Source organism: Oncorhynchus masou, chromosome 7 (genome assembly GCF_036934945.1).
Source record: "Oncorhynchus masou masou isolate Uvic2021 chromosome 7, UVic_Omas_1.1, whole genome shotgun sequence".
NCBI lineage: Eukaryota > Metazoa > Chordata > Actinopteri > Salmoniformes > Salmonidae > Oncorhynchus > Oncorhynchus masou.
The window spans coordinates 10,593,216-10,613,605 of NC_088218.1; the positions used below are offsets into that span (position 1 = coordinate 10,593,216).

General features: G+C 46.4%; 1 protein-coding gene across 1 annotated transcript in view; it reads left to right on the forward strand.

The window, feature by feature from the left end:
- The window catches only part of LOC135543239 (formin-like protein 2), a 29,368-nt gene that overhangs the window by 7,033 nt on the left and 1,945 nt on the right, over nucleotides 1-20,390 (forward strand). The window contains exons 4-26 of the mRNA XM_064970360.1: nucleotides 48-124; nucleotides 333-416; nucleotides 567-716; nucleotides 821-947; nucleotides 2,127-2,203; nucleotides 3,410-3,503; nucleotides 3,626-3,700; nucleotides 3,846-3,956; nucleotides 4,179-4,328; nucleotides 4,777-4,878; nucleotides 4,996-5,332; nucleotides 6,998-7,174; nucleotides 7,448-7,468; nucleotides 10,039-10,163; nucleotides 12,008-12,210; nucleotides 12,920-13,154; nucleotides 17,409-17,418; nucleotides 17,559-17,617; nucleotides 18,000-18,080; nucleotides 19,258-19,387; nucleotides 19,583-19,746; nucleotides 19,885-19,986; nucleotides 20,083-20,181. Of these exons, the coding sequence (XP_064826432.1) occupies nucleotides 48-124; nucleotides 333-416; nucleotides 567-716; nucleotides 821-947; nucleotides 2,127-2,203; nucleotides 3,410-3,503; nucleotides 3,626-3,700; nucleotides 3,846-3,956; nucleotides 4,179-4,328; nucleotides 4,777-4,878; nucleotides 4,996-5,332; nucleotides 6,998-7,174; nucleotides 7,448-7,468; nucleotides 10,039-10,163; nucleotides 12,008-12,210; nucleotides 12,920-13,154; nucleotides 17,409-17,418; nucleotides 17,559-17,617; nucleotides 18,000-18,080; nucleotides 19,258-19,387; nucleotides 19,583-19,746; nucleotides 19,885-19,986; nucleotides 20,083-20,181 (2,790 nt within the window). The remainder of the gene's footprint in view (nucleotides 1-47; nucleotides 125-332; nucleotides 417-566; nucleotides 717-820; nucleotides 948-2,126; nucleotides 2,204-3,409; nucleotides 3,504-3,625; nucleotides 3,701-3,845; nucleotides 3,957-4,178; nucleotides 4,329-4,776; nucleotides 4,879-4,995; nucleotides 5,333-6,997; nucleotides 7,175-7,447; nucleotides 7,469-10,038; nucleotides 10,164-12,007; nucleotides 12,211-12,919; nucleotides 13,155-17,408; nucleotides 17,419-17,558; nucleotides 17,618-17,999; nucleotides 18,081-19,257; nucleotides 19,388-19,582; nucleotides 19,747-19,884; nucleotides 19,987-20,082; nucleotides 20,182-20,390) is intronic.

The following is a 20,390-nucleotide window of genomic DNA, read 5'->3' on the forward strand; positions in this document are numbered from 1 at the left end:
ATGATTTTGAGGGAATACCAGAATAACCCTAACCCTACTGTCGTTAGAAATTCCGTCGGAGAGTCCAGGAGTCGACTCAGGTGCTCAGAGAACTGGAGATCTCACTACGGACCAATCACATCGGGTGAGTCACAGGCCGCAGCCAATCACAGAGTCCTGGATCAAAATGAATTAGAACCGAATCAGAGTCACATTGACATTCACTCAGGTCCAAACCATTCTGACTCAGAGAGGAGGGTTTTGCTGGCCAGGGGTTTTAGTGATTGTACAGCTAGATATTGAACAGTGAATTATTTGTCTGATAATAAATCCTATTGTTCCTCTGTCTCCAGGTGGGTGAGGGAGTTTCTCAACGAGGAGAATCAGGGCCTAGATGTTCTAGTAGAGTACCTCTCCTTCGCTCAGTACGCAGTCACGTGAGTGTGTGTGACTGTGTGTGTGGGCATATCACCTTTTCCATACGCGTGTGTTCTGTTGAGTCACGTGTGTGTGTGTGTGTGTGTGTGTGTGTGTGTGTGTGTGTGTGTGTGTGTGTGTGTGTGTGTGTGTTGTGTGTGTGTGTGTAGGTTTGATGGGGAGGTATCGGAGGCCAGTACTGAAGAGAGAGCTGTAGATTCCCCCTGGAGTCGTTCTATAGAGGATCTCCATGGAGACAGCAACCTGCCCTCCCCCTCCAGTGGCAACAACATACCGCGCTCCTCACGCCACTCTATCGGGTAACACAAACCCAAACACACACACATACATGCCACTCCATCAGTTAACACACACACCAAGTTGCGGTGTTAATCCTGTGTTGATTGTATGGTGACTGTGTCAGGTCAGCGTTGGTGTCCAGGTCTAACACACTGCCCAGTAGGAAGACACTGAAGAACTCCCGCCTGGTGTGTAAGAAGGACGACGTTCACGTGTGTGTGATGTGTCTCAGAGCCATTATGAACTACCAGGTGAACTATACATCTGTCCCCTCTCACCTATCTCTCCCTCTCTCTCTTAACCCCTCCTATCTCTCCCTCTCTCTTAACCCCTCCTATCTCTCCCCCTCTCTCTCTTAACCCCTCCTATCTCTCCCTCTCTCTCTCTCTTAACCCCTCCTATCTCTCTCTCTCTCTTAACCCCTCCTATCTCTCCCCTCTCTCTTAACCCCTCCTATCTCTCCCCCTCTCTCTCTTAACCCCTCCTATCTCTCCCCTCTCTCTCTTAACCCCTCCTATCTCTCCCCCTCTCTCTCTTAACCCCTCCTCTCTCCCCTCTCTCTCTAACCCCTCCTATCTCTCCCTCTCTCTTAACCCCTCCTATATCTCCCCCTCTCTCTCTTAACCCCTCCTATCTCTCCCTCTCTCTCTTAACCCCTCCTATCTCTCCCTCTCTCTCTCTAACCCCTCCTATCTCTCCCCGTCTCTCTTAACCCCTCCTATCCTCCCCCTCTCTCCCTTCCTATCTCTCTTAACCCCTATCTCTCCCTCTCTCTCTTAACCCCTCCTATCTCCCCCTCTCTCTCTTAACCCCTCCTATCTCTCCCTCTCTCTTTTAACCCCTCCTATCGCTCTCTCTCTTAACCCCTCCTATCTCTCCCCCTCTCTCTCTTCTTAACCCCTCCAATCTCTTCCTCTCTCTCTTAACCCCTCCTATCACTCCCTCTCTCTCTTAACCTCTCCTATCTCTCCCTCTCTCTCTTAACCCCTCCTATCTCTCCCTCTCTCTCTTACCCCCTCCCATCTCTCCCTCTCTCCCTAACCCCTCCTATCTCTCTCCCCCTCCTATCTCTCCCTCTCTCTCTTAACCCCTCCTATCTCTCTCTCTTAACCCCTCCTATCTATCTCTCCCCCTAACCCCTCCTATCTCAACCCCTATCTCTCTCTCTTAACCCCTCCTATCTATCTCTCCTATCTCTCCCTCTCTCTCTTAACCCCTCCTATCTCTCTCTTTAACCCCTCCTATCTATCTCAACCCCTCCTATCTCTCCCCCTCTCTCTCTTAACCCCTCCTATCTATCTCAACCCCTCCTATCTCCCCCCTCTCTCTCTCATCCTGATTCCCACCCTTCCTTCCTCTCATCCTCGTGGTTATTTTTGATAGCAGTGATTGATATATGATTTGTTATGTTCCCCTCCCTCTGTCTGTAGTATGGCTTCAACATGGTCATGTCCCATCCTCATGCTGTGAATGAGATCGCTCTGAGCCTCAACAACAGAAACCCAAGGTCAGTAGGCAGTGAACACCTCTCTGTGTGTCTGCATTAGGAAGGAGGAAACCTTTAGAGCACTGGTTCCCAACCAGGGGCACTAGGGCCTCTGGGGCTACTTGGCCTATCCACAGGGGGTACTTGAGAATACTCGTGAGACCATAGGCCCTGGTACAATTCAGTTGGTGGTACAGAAACCGAAAGAAGTTGTGAACCACTGCTTTAGAGGGAACGAGACCTTGTGTTTTCTTGCATTGTGATGATGCATTTTGTCCAGGACTCCATTGTAACAGAGAAGGGTAACAAGATAGAACCTCTGAAATCCATCTAAAGACTCTCTCTCTCTCTCTGTCTGTCTATATCTCTTTCTCCCCTCTCTCCCCCTCCCCCTCTCTTTCCCCCTCTCTGTCTCTCTCTCGCCCCCTCTCTCTCTGTCTCTCTCACCCCCTCTCTCTGTCTCACTCACTCTCTCGTCCCCTCTCCCTCTCTTATCCCCTCTCCCTCCCTCTCTCTCTTTCTCTCCCTCCCTCTCTCTCTATATCTCTCTCGCCCTCTCTCTCTCTATCTCTCTCGCCCCCTCTCTCTCTCTTTCTTTCTCTCGCTCTCGCCCCCTCTCCCTCTCTTATCCCCTCTCCCTCTCTCTCTGTCTCACTCTCTCATCTCCTCTCCCTCTCTCATCCCCTCTCCCTCTCTTATCCCCTCTCCCTCTCTCTCTCTCTCTCTCTCCCTCCTTCTCTCTCTCTATTTCTCTCGCCCTCTCTCTCTCTCTCGCCCTCTATCTCTCTCTCTTTCTTTCTCTCGCTCTCGCCCCCTCTCCCTCTCTCATCCCCTCTCCCTCTCTCTCTGTCTCACTCTCTCATCTCCTCTCCCTCTCTCATCCCCTCTCCCTCTCTTATCCCCTCTCCCTCTCTCTCTCTCTCTCTCTTTCTCTCCCTCCTTCTCTCTCTCTATTTCTCTCGCCCTCTCCCTCTCTCTCGCCCTCTCTCTCTCTCTCTTTCTTTCTCTCGCTCTCGCCCCCTCTCCCTCTCTCATCCCCTCTCCCTCTCTCATCCCCTCTCTCTCTCTGTCTCACTCTCTCGTCCCTCCTCTCTCCCTCTCTCTCTCCCTCTCTCCCCCCTTCCCTCTCTCTCTCCCTCCCTCTCTCTCTCTCTCTCTCCCCCTCTCTCTCTCTTGCCCCCTCTCTCTCTTTCTCGCCCTCTCTCTCGCCCCTCTCCCTCTCTCCAGGACCAAGGCTCTGGTATTGGAGCTGCTGGCTGCTGTGTGTTTGGTCAGAGGAGGTCATGAGATAATCCTGTCTGCTTTCGACAACTTTAAAACAGTAAGTTGTGTGTGTGTGTGTGTGTGTGTGTGTGTGTGTGTGTGTGTGTGTGTGTGTGTGTGTCTGTGCGTGTATCTGGTGTTTCTCTGACTTTTCTACTCAATCTCCCCTCGTTATCTCAGGTGTGCTCAGAGACCCTGAGGTTTGAGAAGCTGATGGAACATTTTAAGAATGAGGATGACAACATTGACTTCATGGTACGACTCTCACACACTCACTGAGGCGTGGATGATGCCTGCTGATGCTTAGCCTTGATTGTGGTGGCTGCAATGTCAGATATGTGTGTATCTTAGATGTGTGTGTGAGGAGAGTATTCAGAAGTGGGTTGTTTACTGTTTGCAGGTGGCCTGTATGCAGTTCATAAACATTGTGGTACATTCTGTTGAGGACATGAACTTCAGAGTGCATCTTCAGTATGACTTCACCAAACTCAATCTGGACGATTACCTAGAAGTGAGAATACACCCACACACACACACACAGACACACACACACACCCACACACACACACACACACACACACACACACACACACACACACAGACACACACACACACACACACACACACACACACACACACACACACACACACACACACACACACACACACACACACACACACACACACACACACACAGATAGTGAATGAACACATTCTCCTCTCCCCCTTCCAGAGGTTGAAGCACACAGAGAGTGATCGGCTGCAGGTGCAGATCCAGGCCTACCTGGACAACGTGTTCGACGTGGGGACGCTGCTGGAGGACGCAGAGACAAAGACCGCCGCGCTGGAGAGGGTAGAGGAGCTGGAGGAGAATATGACCCACGTAAGGACACACACACACAGTTGGACCGACTCTGACACACACACACACAGTTGGACCGACTCTGACACACACATACACACACACACACAGTTGGACCGACTCTGACACACACATACACACACACACACAGTTGGACCGACTCTGACACACACATACACACACACACACAGTCGGACTGACTCTGACACACACACACACACAGTGGTGGCTGGTGGCACTTTAAATTGGAGGACAGGCCCCTGGTAATGGCTGGAACCGAAAGAATTGAATAGTATCATGTGACTGATACCATATAATTCCATGAATTCTGTTCCAGACATTATTATGAGCCGTCCTGCCATCACCAGCCTCCTCTGACACGTGCAAATATGTGCAGGCACACACAAACAAATACACACACACACACACACATACAGACTGCTGAGCAGATGTTTATGTTTCCTTGCAGATGACAGAGAGGCTCCTGGACACAGAGAACGAGGCCATGGCCAAGATAGTAGAGCTGGAGAAACAGCTGATGCAAACCAACAAGGAGCTGGACACCATACGGGTGAGGCAGATGCTTGGCTAGGCTATCACTAGCAACACTCAGCCATTTGGTGCTAGGCTAACTCTAGCACCTTCTCTCTATGCATGCTAAAGCTAGGCTAACTCTCTCTTATTCCAGGATGTGTATGCTAGTGCTAACAACCAAGTGCACACCCTGCGGAGGATCGTGCGTGAGAAGGACCAGACCATCCGCAGGCAAAGTCGACTGGAGCGCCATGCTCAGGAGGGTGGAGGGGGCACCTTGGTGGTGCAGGGAGGGGGCACCTTACACCCCGCGAGGGGCGAGGGGGACGGAGGGGTGGGTGACTTGTCTTCCACCTCTCTGACCCTGGGCATGACCCTCTCCCCCAGTCCGGAAACAGTGGGCTATGGCTTGTCAGGTGCGGGACTAGGGATGATGCCAGCCCCTCCCCCTCCCCCACCACCTCCACCAATGCCAGGGATGCCAGGGAACAGTGAGTATTAGTTCTGACCTATCATATTGCTCCGTTGTTCATGTAATTGATGTAATAGTTGTAATCGGCCTTCTCTATCCTGGTTGGTTAATTCTCTGTGTTCTCTCTCCTGGTTGGTTAATTCTCTGTCTTCTCTCTCCTGGTTAGTGAACTTCTCTAGGATATGTGGGACGGTAGCGTCCCACCTCGCCAACAGCCAATGAAATTACAGGGCGCCAAATTCAAAACAACAGAAATCCCATAATTAAAATTCCTCAAACATACAAGTATTTTACACCATTTTAAAGATAAACAGTGTCCGATTTCAAATAGGCTTTACGGCGAAAGCACACCAAACGATTATGTTAGGTCAGCGCCTAGTCACAGAAAACCATACAGCCATTTTCTAGCCAAGGAGAGGGCTCACAAAAATCAGAAATAGCGATTAAATTAATCACTAACCTTTGATGATCTTCATCAGGTGTCACTCACAGGACTTCAATAAATGTGTGTTTTGTTTGACAAAGTTAATCTTTATGTCCAAAAACCTCATTTGAAATTGGTGTTATGGTCAGAAATGCATTGTCTCAAACAAACGTCCAGTGAATGTGCAGAGAGCCACATCAAATTACAGAAATACTCATAATAAACTTTAATAAAAGATACAAGTTTTATACACGGAAATATAGATAACCTTCTCCTTAATGCAACCACTGTATCAGATTTCGAAATGGCTTTACGGCGAAAGCACACCGTGCGATTTATGTTTGGTCAGCACCAGTCACAGGAAAACATCCAGACATTTTCCAAAGGAGGAGAGGTGTCAGAAAAGTCAGAAACAGCATTAGAAATATTCACTTACCTTTGAGGATCTTGATCGGAATGCACTCCCAGGAATTCCAGTTCCACAAATAATGTTTGTTTTGTTCGATAAAGTCCATAATTTAGGTCCAAATACCTCCTTTTTGTTAGCGCGTTTAGCCCAGTAATCCAAATGCATCATGAGCGATCACTTGTTCAGACGAAATGTCAAAAAAGTTCTATTACAGTTCATAGAAACATGTCAAACGATGTATAGAATCTATCTCAGGATGTTTTTAACATAAATCTTCAATAATGTTCCAACTGGAGAATTCCTTTGTCTTTTAGAAATGCAATGGAATGCAGCTACCTCTCACGGGAGCACGTGTGATCAGCTCATGGCCTTCTGCTAGACACCTGGCTCAAACAGCTCTCTTTCTCTCCCCTTCACAGTAGAAGCCTCAAACAAGGTTCTAAAGAGTGTTGACATCTAATGGAAGCCTTAGGAAGTGCAATATGACCCCATAGACACTGTATATTCAATAGGCAATGACTTGAAAACTACAAACCTCAGATTTCCCACTTCCTGGTTGGATTTTTTCTCAGGTTTTTGCCTGCCATATGAGTTCTGTTATACTCACAGACATCATTCAAACAGTTTTAGAAACTTCAGAGTGTTTTCTATCCAAATCTACAAATTATATGCATATTCTAGCTTTTGGGCCTGAGTAGTTTACTCTGGGCACCTTTTTATCCAAGCTACTCAATACTGCCCCCCAGTCCCAAAGAAGTTCATTCTCTGTCTTCCCTCTCCTGGTTGGTTAATTCTCTGTCTTCTCTTGCCTGGTTGGTTAATTCTCTGTCTTCTCTCTTCTTTCTCTGTAGTGTCAAACGGGCCCTACCCTGCTCCTACTCCTCCTCCTCCTCCCCCACCTCCCCCTCCTCCCCCCTTATGTTCCATGGAGTCCTCCGGTCCTCTGCCCCCCCCTCCTCCCCCATGCGCCCCTCCACTCCCCGGCTGTGGTGGATCACCCACTGTCATCTTTAACTCCGGCCTGGCGGGTAAGGCTGTGTGTGTGTGTGTTTGTTTGAGCTGTGTGCCGCATGTATCAAAGAGAAATTTAAGAAGTGTACTTCTATAGTTATATAAGGATCTCCTGGTGTGAACACTTATAGATCTGCCTCCCTTTCTCGCTGGTGTTGATTCTGATTGGAGTATTCTGAACTACCACTTTTCTATACTGCCTGAGTTCTCTCTCTCTCTCTGGTTCTAACGTTCTCTATCTTGTTCTAATTCAATATTCTCTCGGGTTCTCTCCTCTGTTCTGCTCTCAGAGGGGTCACTCAAGCTGTTCTGTAGGTTCCCTCTGATCACACGCTTAGTACCTGTCTCACACCTCTCTCCTTAGTACCTGTCTCATACCTCTCCTTAGTACCTGTCTCACACCTCTCCTTAGTACCTGTCTCACACCTCTCCGTAGTACTTGTCTCACACCTCTCCTTAGTACTTGTCTCACACCTCTCCTTAGTATCTGTCTCACACCTCTCCTTAGTACCTGTCTCACACCTCTCCTTAGTACCTGTCTCACACCTCTCCTTAGTACCTGTCTCACACCTGTCTCCTCAGTTCCTGTCTCACACCTCTCCTTAGTACCTGTCTCACACCTCTCCTTAGTACCTGTCTCACACATCTCCTTAATGCCTGTCTCACATCTCTCCTTATTACCTGTCTCACGCCTCTCTCCTTAGTACCTTTCTCACACCTCTCCATAGTACCTGTCTTACACCTCTCCTTAGTACCTGTTTCACACCTCTCCTTAGTACCTGTCTCACACCTCTCCTTAGTACCTGTCTCACACCTCTCCTTAGTACCTGTCTCAAACCTGTCTGTTCCATACATCTGTCATAATGGTACACCTCCTCAGTACCTCTCTCATACCTGTGTTATTCTGTGTCGTGTGGTGAGGTGATGTCTTGTCATGTGATGATGTTGTATGATTATGTGGTGAGGTGATGTCATGTCAGGTGATCATGTTGTGTGATTGTGCGGTGAGGTGATGTCTTGTCATGTGACATGTTGTGTGATTATGTGATGAGGCGATGTCATGTGATGAGGCGCTGTCTTGTTGTGTGATTATGTGGTGAGGCGATGTCTTGTCATGTGATCATGTTGTGTTCACATTTTACTCTGCTGCTGCTGATGCTACTCCTACTCTTCTCTCTTCCTTCTGTTTCCTCCTCCTCCTCCTCTCTTCCTCCTCCTCCTCTCCTCCTCTCTCCCTTCCATTCCCTCCTCCTCTTTCTCTCTCTCTCCTCCTTACATTCCCTCCTCCTCATTCCTGATCCTTCCTTCCATTCCTCCTCCTCCTGTCTTCCATTCTGTTCCTGTCCTTATGTTCCTTCTCTTCCTCCTCCTCCTTCCATTCCCTTCTGTTCCTCTCTCTTCCCTTCCATTCCCCCTCCTCCTCCTTCCATTCCCCCTCTCCTTCCATTCCCTCCTCCTCTCTCTTCCTTCATTCCCTCCTCCTCTCTCTCTTCCTTCCATTCCCTCCTCCTCTCTCTCTTCCTTCCATTCCCTCCTCCTCTCTCTCTCTCTCTATCCTTCCATTCCCTCCTCCTCTCTCTTCCTTCCATTCCCTCCTCCTCTCTCTTCCTTCCATTCCCTCCTCCTCTCTCTTTCTCCCATTCCCCCCTCCTCCTCTCTCTTCCTTCCATTCCCTCCTTCTCTCTCTTTCTTTCATTCCCTCCTCCTCTCTCTCTTCCTTCTGTTCCCTCCTCCTTCTCTTCCTTCCGTTCCCTCCTCCTCCTTCTCTCTCTTCCTTCCGTTCCCTCCTCCTTCTCTCTCTCTTCCTTCCGTTCCCTCCTTCTCTCTCTTCCTTACATTCCCTCCTCCTTCTCTCTTCCTTCCATTCCCTCCTCCTTCTCTCTCTCTTCCTTCCGTTCCCTCCTCCTTCTCTCTCTTCCTTCCGTTCCCTCCTTCTCTCTCTTCCTTCCGTTCCCTCCTCCTTCTCTTCCTTCCGTTCCCTCCTCCTCCTCTCTCTCTTCCTTCCGTTCCCTCCTTCTCTCTCTTCCTTCCGTTCCCTCCTTCTTTCTCTCTTCCTTCTGTTCCCTCCTCCTTCTCTCTCTTCCTTCCATTCCCTCCTTCTCTCTCTCTTCCTTCCGTTCCCTCCTCCTTCTCTCTCTTCCTTCCGTTCCCTCCTTCTCTCTTCCTTCCATTCCCTCCTCCTTCTCTCTCTTCCTTCCGTTCCCTCCTCCTCTCTCTTCCTTCCTTCCCTCCTCTCTCCTCCTCTCTCCTTCCTTCCTCCTCCTCTCTCTCTTCCTTCCGTTCCCTCCTCCTTCTCTCTCTTCCTTCCGTTCCCTCCTCCTTCTCTCTCTCTTCCTTCCATTCCCTCCTCCTCTCTCTCCCTTCCTTCCTTCCTCCCCTCCTCCTTCTCTCTCTTCCTTCCGTTCCCTCCTCCTTCTCTCTCTTCCTTCCGTTCCCTCCTCCTTCTCTCTCTTCCTTCCGTTCCCTTCTCCTTCTCTCTCTCTTCCTTCCATTCCCTCCTCCTTCTCTCTCTTCCTTCCATTCCCTCCTCCTTCTCTCTCTCTTCCTTCCGTTCCCTCCTCCTTCTCTCTCTTCCTTCCGTTCCCTCCTCCTTCTCTCTCTTCCTTCCGTTCCCTCCTCCTTCTCTCTTCCTTCCCTCCTTCCTCCTCCTTCTCTCTCTTCCTTCCGTTCCCTCCTTCTCTCTCTCTTCCTTCCGTTCCCTCCTCCTTCTCTCTCTTCCTTCCATTCCCTCCTCCTTCTCTCTCTTCCTTCCGTTCCCTCCTCCTTCTCTCTCTTCCTTCCATTCCCTCCTTCCTTCTCTCTCTTCCTTCCGTTCCCTCCTTCTCTCTCTCTTCCTTCCGTTCCCTCCTCCTCCTCCTCCTCCTCCTCTGTCTCTTTTTAGCTGTGAAGATTAAGAAGCCTATCCAGACTAAGTTCCGTATGCCAGTGTTTAACTGGGTGGCCCTAAAACCAAGTCAGATCAACGGAACTGTCTTCAACGACATAGACGATGAAAGGATCCTCCAGGTACACACACACACACACACACACACACACACACACACACACACACACACACACACACACACACACCCACACACACACACACACACACACACACACACCCACACACACACCCACACACACACACCCACACACACACCCACACACACACACCCACACACACACACCCACACCCACACCCACACCCACACACACCCACACCCACACACCCACACCCACACACACACACACACACACACACACACACACACACACCCACACACACGCATTTGCCTCAGTACAATGTGTGCAACATACACTACATGACCAAAAGTATGTGGACACCTGCTCGTTGAACATCTCATTCCAAAATTAATATGGAGTTGGTCCCCCTTTGCTGCTATAACAGCCTCCACTCTTCTGGGAAGGCTTTCCACTAGATGTTGGAACATTGCTGCTATAACAGCCTCCACTCTTCTGGGAAGGCTTTCCACTAGATGTTGGAACATTGCTGCTATAACAGTCTCCACTCTTCTGGGAAGGCTTTCCACTAGATGTTGGAACATTGCTGCTATAACAGCCTCCACTCTTCTGGGAAGGCTTTCCACTAGATGTTGGAACATTGCTGCTATAACAGCCTCCACTCTTCTGGGAAGGCTTTCCACTAGATGTTGGAACATTGCTGCTATAACAGCCTCCACTCTTCTGGGAAGGCTTTCCACTAGATGTTGGAACATTGCTGCTATAACAGCCTCCACTCTTCTGGGAAGGCTTTCCACTAGATGTTGGAACATTGCTGCTATAACAGCCTCCACTCTTCTGGGAAGGCTTTCCACTAGATGTTGGAACATTGCTGCTATAACAGTCTCCACTCTTCTGGGAAGGCTTTCCACTAGATGTTGGAACATTGCTGCTATAACAGTCTCCACTCTTCTGGGAAGGCTTTCCACTAGATGTTGGAACATTGCTTCTATAACAGTCTCCACTCTTCTGGGAAGGCTTTCCACTAGATGTTGGAACATTGCTGCTATAACAGTCTCCACTCTTCTGGGAAGGCTTTCCACTAGATGTTGGAACATTGCTGCTATAACAGCCTCCACTCTTCTGGGAAGGCTTTCCACTAGATGTTGGAACATTGCTGCGGGGACCTGTTTCCATTCAGCCACGAGAGCATTAGTGAGGTCGGTCACTATTTGTGCACAGGGGCATTGTCATGCTGAAACAGGAAAGGGCCTTCCCCATACTGTTGCCACAAAGTTGGAAGCACAGAATAGTGTAGAATATCATTGTATGCTGTAGCTTTAAGATTTCCCTTCACTGGAACTAGGGGGTCTAGCCCGAACCATGAAAAACAGCCCCAGAACATTATTCCTCCTACCACCAAACTATGCATTGGGGTAGGTAGCGTTCTCCTGGCATCCGCCAAACACAGACTGCAAGATGGTGAAGCGTGATTCATCACTCCAGAGAATGCGTTTCCACTGATCTGTCACCACTTGGTGGTCCCGTTCTGTGAGCTTGTGTGGCCTACCACTTCGTGGCTGAGTCGTTGTTGCTCCTAGACGTTTCCACTTCACAATAACATCACTTACAGACACTGGAGCAGCTCTAGCAGGGTAGAAATTTGACAAACTGAGTTGTTGGAAAGGTGGCATCCTATGATGGTGCCATGTTGAACATCACTGAGCTCTTCAGTAAGGCCATTCTACTGACAATGTTTGTCTACAGAGATTGCATGGATGTGTGCTCAATTTTATACACCTGTCAGCAATGGGTGTGGCTGAAATAGCCAAATCCACTAATTTGAAGGTGTGTCAACATACTTTTGTATATATAGTGTATGTGTGTGTGTTCTCTGTCCTCTCCAGGAGCTGAATGTGGAGGAGTTTGAGGAGATGTTTAAGACCAAGGCCCAGGGGCCAGCGGTGGATGTGACTCTGAGCAGGCATAAGGCCCCTCAGAAGGGTCCCAACAGGGTGTCTCTGCTGGAGGCTAACAGAGCCAAGAACCTGGCCATCACCCTCCGCAAGGCTGGCCAGGGGCCCGAACTCATCTGTCGGGCCATCCAGACGTAAGTCACCTCTAACATCTGACCTTTAACTTCTAGACTCTATATTACTAATATTATAGCTGTCAGGACCCGGTTCCGAACCTGGGTCTCCGGAGTGAGAAACAGTCACTTAACCAACTGAGCCACGAATAGACAGCAGAACCCAGAAGATGAGGCAGACACAGCAGTACTTAAGACGGTGTATTTAATAAAGAAAAAATCCTAAAATACAAAAAATGGCAAATCCAAAAGGTGGTAGGAAAAACACAAAAAGACCTCAAAAGAAACTCACCAAAAATAAACAAAAACAAAATACCACAAGAACTTCACCCGGAATCGACAAGAGCACACAGAACACTAGGGCAGGGTGCTAACATACAAACACAGAGCACAGAACTGAGGGAAACAAAGGGTTTAAATACAATCAGGGGAAACGAGACACAGGTGCAAATAATAATGGGGATCAAGGGAAAAACATAGGGACAAAAAGCACAATGGGGACATCTACTGACCAAAACCCGGAACAACCCTGGCCAAATCCTGACAATAGCTCTCTGTCTCCCCCTCTTTCTCTCTCTCTCCATTCCTCTGTCTCTCTCTCCTACTCTTTCTCTTCCCCTCTCTCCCCCCTTTCTCCCCCTCTCTCTCTCTCTCTCCATCTCTGTAAGGTGTAAGTGCTTGATGTATCTGAAGTGTGTACTGGTATATAAACTGTGTGTGTTCTTTATAGGTTTGACATGCGTACTGTGCGTGTGGACTTTGTGGAGTGTCTGATGCGTTTCCTCCCCACTGAGGGCGAGGTGAAGATGCTACGGCAGTACGAGAGGGACAGAAAGCCTGTGGACACACTGAGCGATGAGGACCGCTTCATGTTGCAGTTCAGCCGCATAGAGAGACTGGCCCAACGCATGTCCATCATCACCTTCATGGGCAACTTCCAGGACAACATACAGATGCTCACACCGGTAGACACACACACACACACACACACACACGTACAGTGCCTTGCGAAGGTATTCGGCCCCCTTGAACTTTGCGGCCTTTTGCCACATTTCAGGCTTCAAACATAAAGATATAAAACTGTATTTTTTTGTGAAGAATCAACAACAAGTGGGACACAATCATGAAGTGGAACGACATTTATCGGATATTTCAAACTTTTTTAACAAATTACAAACTGAAAAATTGGGCGTGCAAAATTATTCAGCCCCTTTACTTTCAGTGCAGCAAACTCTCTCCAGAAGTTCAGTGAGGATCTCTGAATGATCCAATGTTGACCTAAATGACTAATGATGATAAATACAATCCACCTGTGTGTAATCAAGTCTCCGTATAAATGCACCTGCACTGTGATAGTCTCAGAGGTCCGTTAAAAGCGCAGAGAGCATCATGAAGAACAAGGAACACACCAGGCAGGTCCGAGATACTGTTGTGAAGAAGTTTAAAGCCGGATTTGGATACAAAAAGATTTCCCAAGCTTTAAACATCCCAAGGAGCACTGTGCAAGCGATAATATTGAAATGGAAGGAGTATCAGACCACTGCAAATCTACCAAGACCTGGCCGTCCCTCTAAACTTTCAGCTCATACAAGGAGAAGACTGATCAGAGATGCAGCCAAGAGGCCCATGATCACTCTGGATGAACTGCAGAGATCTACAGCTGAGGTGGGAGACTCTGTCCATAGGACAACAATCAGTCGTATATTGTACAAATCTGGCCTTTATGGAAGAGTGGCAAGAAGAAAGCCATTTCTTAAAGATATCCATAAAAAGTGTTGTTTAAAGTTTGCTACAAGCCACCTGGGAGACACACCAAACATGTGGAAGAAGGTGCTCTGGTCAGATGAAACCAAAATTGAACTTTTTGGCAACAATGCAAAACGTTATGTTTGGCGTAAAAGCAACACAGCTCATCACCCTGAACACACCATCCCCACTGTCAAACATGGTGGTGGCAGCATCATGGTTTGGGCCTGCTTTTCTTCAGCAGGGACAGGGAAGATGGTTAAAATTGATGAGAAGATGGATGGAGCCAAATACAGGACCATTCTGGAAGAAAACCTGATGGAGTCTGCAAAAGACCTGAGACTGGGACGGAGATTTGTCTTCCAATAAGACAATGATCCAAAACATAAAGCAAACTCTACAATGGAATGGTTCAAAAATAAACATATCCAGGTGTTAGAATGGCCAAGTCAAAGTCCAGATCTGAATCCAATCGAGAATCTGTGGAAAGAACTGAAAACTGCTGTTCACAAATGCTCTCCATCCAACCTCACTGAGCTCGAGCTGTTTTGCAAGGAGGAATGGGAAAAAAATTCAGTCTCTCGATGTGCAAAACTGATAGAGACATACCCCAAGCGACTTACAGCTGTAATCGCAGCAAAAGGTGGCGCTACAAAGTATTAACTTAAGGGGGCTGAATAATTTTGCACGCCCAATTTTTCAGTTTTTGATTTGTTAAAAAAGTTTGAAATATCCAATAAATGTCGTTCAACTTCATGATTGTGTCCCACTTCTTGTTGATTCTTCACAAAAAAATACAGTTTTATATCTTTGTTTGAAGCCTGAAATGTGGCAAAAGGTCGCAAAGTTCAAGGGGGGCGAATACTTTCGCAAGGCACTGTATGTATTACTATACTTGTGATTACTTTTTGAGGACCAACAATTGATTCCCATTAAAAGTCATATTTTCCCTAACCGTAACCCCAAACCTAACCTCTAATTCTAACCCCAAAGCTAACCCCTAATTCTAACCCTAAACCAAACCCCTAATTCTAACCCCAAACCTAACCCCTAATTCTAACCCTAAACCTAACTTCTAATTCTAACCCCAAACCTAACCTCTAATTCTAACCCCAAACCTAACCCCTAATTCTAACCCCAAACCTAACCTCTAATTCTAACCCTAAACCTAACCTCTAATTCTAACCCCAAACCTAACCTCTAATTCTAACCCCAAACCTAACCCCTAATTCTAACCCCAAACCTAACCCCTAATTCTAACCCTAAACCTAACCCCTAATTCTAACCCCAAACCTAACCTCTAATTCTAACCCTAACCTCTAATTCTAACCCTAAACCTAACCCCTCTAAACCTAACCAAACCTAACCCTAATTCTAACCCCAAACCTAACCCTTAATTCTAACCCTAAACCTAACCCCTAATTCTAACCCCAAACCTAACCCCTAATTCTAACCCCAAACCTAACCTCTAATTCTAACCCTAAACCTAACCCCTAATTCTAACCCCAAACCTAACCCCTAATTCTAACCCTAAACCTAACTTCTAATTCTAATCCCAAACCTAACTTCTAATTCTAACCCCAAACCTAACCTCTAATTCTAACCCCAAACCTAACCTCTAATTCTAACCCTAAACCTAACCTCTAATTCTAACCCCAAACCTAACCTCTAATTCTAACTCCAAACCTAACCTCTAATTCCCCAATAACCCTAATTCTAACCCCAAACCTAACCTCTAATTCTAACCCCAAACCTAAACCCTAATTCTAACCCCAAACCTAACCCCTAATTCTAACCCCAAACCTAACCCCTAATTCTAACCCCAAACCTAACCTCTAATTCTAATCCCCCAAACCTAACCCTAATTCTAACCCTAAACCTAACCTCTAATTCTAACCCTAAACCTAACCTCTAATTCTAACCCCAAACCTAACCTCTAATTCTAACCCTAATTCTAACCTCTCATTCTAACCCTAAACCTAACCTCTAATTCTAACCCCAAACCTACTCCTTGTTCTCCCTTGGTTTACTGTTCTCCTTAGTTTACTGTTCTCCTTGGTTTACTGTTCTCCTTGGTTTACTGTTCTCCTTTGGTTTACTATTCTCCTTGGTTTACTGTTCTCCTTGGTTTACTGTTCTCCTTGGTTTACTATTCTCCTTGGTTTACTGTTCTCCTTGGTTTACTGTTCTCCTTGGTTTACTGTTCTCCTTGGTTTACTGGGTTTACTATTCTCCTTGGTTTACTGTTCTCCTTGGTTTACTATTCTCCTTGGTTTACTGTTCTCCTTGGTTTACTCTTCTCCTTGGTTTACTGTTCTCCCTGGTTTACTATTTTCCTTGGTTTACTGTTCTCCTTGGTCCACAAGTAAAATGACAAAAACACACATACATACACACACACACACACACACACACACACACACACACACACACACACACACACACACACACACACACACACACACACACACACAGTCTAATTCTAACCCCAAACCTAACCCCTAATTCTAACCCTAAACCTAACCTCTAATTCTAACCCTAAACCTAACCTCTAATTCTAACCCTAACCTCTAATTCTAACCCTAACCTCTAATTCTAAACCTAACCCCTAATTCTAACCCTAAACCTAACCTCTAATTCTAACCCTAAACCTAACCTCTAATTCTAACCCTAAACCTAACCTCTAATTCTAACCCTAAACCTAACCCCTAAGCCTAAAAATAACGTTTTCCTTTTTATGCCCGGCCAAATGTCCTCACCTGTCCTAATTCTATTTGGTTTACTGTTCTCCTTGGTTTACTGTTCTCCTTGGTTTACTATTCTCCTTGGTTTACTATTCTCCTTGGTTTACTGTTCTCCTTGGTTTACTGTTCTCCTTGGTTTACTATTCTCCTTGGTTTACTGTTCTCCTTAGTTTACTGTTCTCCTTGGTTTACTAATCTCCTTGGTTTACTGTTCTCCTTGGTTTACTTTCTCCTTGGTTTACTATTCTCCTTGGTTTACTGTTCTCCTTGGTTTACTGTTCTCCTTGGTTTACTGTTCTCCTTGGTTTACTGTTCTCCTTGGTTTACTGTTCTCCTTGGTTTACTGTTCTCCTTGGTTTACTGTTCTCCTTGGTTTACTGTTCTCCTTGGTTTACTGTTCTCCTTGGTTTACTATTCTCCTTGGTTTACTGTTCTCCTTGGTTTACTCTTCTCCTTGGTTTACTGTTCTCCCTGGTTTACTATTCTCCTTGGTTTACTGTTCTCCTTGGTCCACAAGTAAAATGACAAAAACACACATACACACACACACACACACACACACACACACACACACACACACACACACACACACACACACACACACACACACAAATTGAGTCAGTGATATACACTGTCTGAACACACATACTGTTACAGGTCCACTCATAACACACATAGCATAATAATATTCTATAATAACTGGATTGTTGGTTTGGTTTCTGTCCAAAGCAACTCCACAATCATAAAGACATTTCAAATGTCATATTATATATATATACAGTGTTTTTACAATGTGCAAATGGTAAAGGACACAAGATAAAATAAATAAGCATAGATATGTGTTGTATTTACAATGGTGCGTGTTCTTCACTGGTTGCCCTTTTCTTGCTGCTTCTGTGTCCATCAAGTCCTCCCAGAAACTCAAGAAGATTCTAGAGGTGAGTGTATTATCTCTCTCTCTGTCTTGCTCTTTTTGTCTCTCTCTCTCTCTGTCTCTCTCTCTGTCTCTCTGTCTGTCCCTCTCTATCTCTGTCTCTCTCTCTTTGGTCTTTCTGTCTCTCTCTCTCTCTTTTTGGTCTCTCTCTGTCTCTCTCTCTTTTTGGTCTATCTGTCTCTGTCTCTCCCTCTCTCTCTCTCTCTCTCTCTCTCTCTCTCTGTCTCTGAGTCGGTCTCTCTTTCTCTGTCTCTCTCTGTCTGTCTCTCTCTGTCTCTGTGTCTCTGTCTTTGTCTCTCTGTGTCTGTATCTCTGTCTCTCTGTCTCTCTGTCTCTGTCTCAGTATCAGTGTTGTAACTGTGTGTGTGTGTGTGTGTGTTTCTCAGATTATCCTGGCTCTGGGGAACTATATGAACAGCAGTAAGAGAGGAGCGGTGTACGGATTCAAGCTGCAGAGTTTAGACCTGGTAAAACACACACACGACCCAACACTCTTTCTAATACACATTACCCAACACACTCTTTCTAATACCTAGTACACACTACCCAACACACTCTTTCTAATACCTAGTACACACTACCCAATACACTCTTTCTAATACACACTACCCAACACACTCTTTCTAATGCCTAGTACACACTACCCAACACACTCTTTCTAATACCTAGTACACACTACCCAACACACTATTTCTATGACCTATTACACACTACCCAACACTCCCTTTCTAATACACATTACCCAACACACTATTTTTAATACGCACTACCCAACACACTCTTTCTATTACTTAATACACACTACCCAACACACTCTTTCTAATACACACTACCCAACACACTCTTTCTATGACCTAGTACACACGACCCAACACACTCTTTCTAATACACACTACCCAACACACTCTTTCTATTACACACTACCCAACACACTCTTTCTAATACCTAATACGCACTACCCAACACACTCTTTCTATTACTTAATACACACTACCCAACACACTATTTATTATACCTAATACACACTACCCAACACACTATTTATTATACCTAATACACACTACCCAACACACTCTTTCTAATACCTATTACACACTACCCAACACACTCTAATACCTAGTACACACTACCCAACACACTCTTTCTAATACACACTACCAACACACTCTTTCTATGACCTAATACACACTACACAACACACTATTTCTAATACACACTACCCAACACACTCTTTCTATTACACACTACCCAACACACTCTTTCTATTACTTAATACACACTACCCAACACACTCTTTCTAATACCTAATACACACTACCCAACACACTCTTTCTAATACCCAGTACACACTACCCAACACACTCTTTCTAATACCCAGTACACACTACCCAACACACTCTTTCTTATACCTAATACACATTACCCAACACACTATTTTTAATACACACAACCCAATACACTCTTTCTTATACCTAATACACACTACCCTACACACTCTTTCTTATATCTAATACCAACCTTCTGATTCTAACACACACTACCTAATATACATATGTTGTGATACGTAACACACACATAATAAGCTTGATTGACACTTTTGAATGTAAAATACAGACCAGAAGGTAATGTGTGTGTTCCTCCCAGCTGCTGGAGACTAAGACTACCGACAGAAAGCAGACCCTGCTGCATTACATAGCCAACGTGGTGAGAGAGAAATACCCCGGAGTCGCTCTGTTCTACAATGAGCTGCACTATGTAGAGAAAGCTGCCGCAGGTGAGTGTGTGTCTGTTTGTCTTGGTGTGTGTCACAGTTATCTTCCTCTGCAGAACGTGGTGTGTGATATTAAGGAACTAACCTATTATATTGTGTGTGTGTGTGTCACAGTTATCTTCCTCTGCAGAACGTGGTGTGTGATATTAAGGAACTAACCTATTATATTGTGTGTGTGTGTGTGTGTGTGTGTGTCAGTGTCCCTGGAGAACGTGGTGTGTGACGTGAAGGAGTGTCAGCGTGGTATGGATCTGTCGTGGAGGGAGTACAGCATGCACGGCCACAACCCACTTCTCAAAGACTTCATCAGCAAACACGAGACTCGCCTGCAGAAACTACAGGAGGATGCACACATCGCACAGGCAAGAAAACACACATTCATACACACACACGCACGAACACACACAAGTACCTCAGATACATCAAAGTGTTATATGACCGTGGTGACCATGGTCCTTCAGAGTCCTGTTTTCTGATCCTGGTTTTGTTATGGTTCTCAGGATGCATTTGACGATGCGGTGAAGCACTTTGGGGAGAGCTCTAAGACCATGCCTCCCTCTGTCTTCTTCCCTGTGTTTGTACGATTCATCAAAGCCTACAGGGTGAGCAGAATGTGTGTGTTTGTGTGCGTGCGTGCGTGCGTGCGTAGCTACAGTATACACAAAGATGCGAGTCAAAGTTGAACTTTGTGTGTGTAGCTGGCGGAGGAGGAGAATGAGCAGAGGAGGAGGCAAGAGCAGGCGCTGATGGAGAAGCTGGAGCAGGAGGAGCTGCAACAGGAGCAGGAGGCGCCTAAGGTACAGCCCCGTTACCATGGAGACATGCCTGCCGGTCTGTCGCCATGGATATGACAGTATCACCTTGACTTCACAGATCCAGTGTCTGTTCTGTGGAAAGGAAGGACTGATGTTTTCTCATTCCCTCTCTTTATCGCTCCCCATCTTTCCTTCTCTACTCCTCACACATACATTGATTCACCAACACATATCTACTTTATTTCTACCTC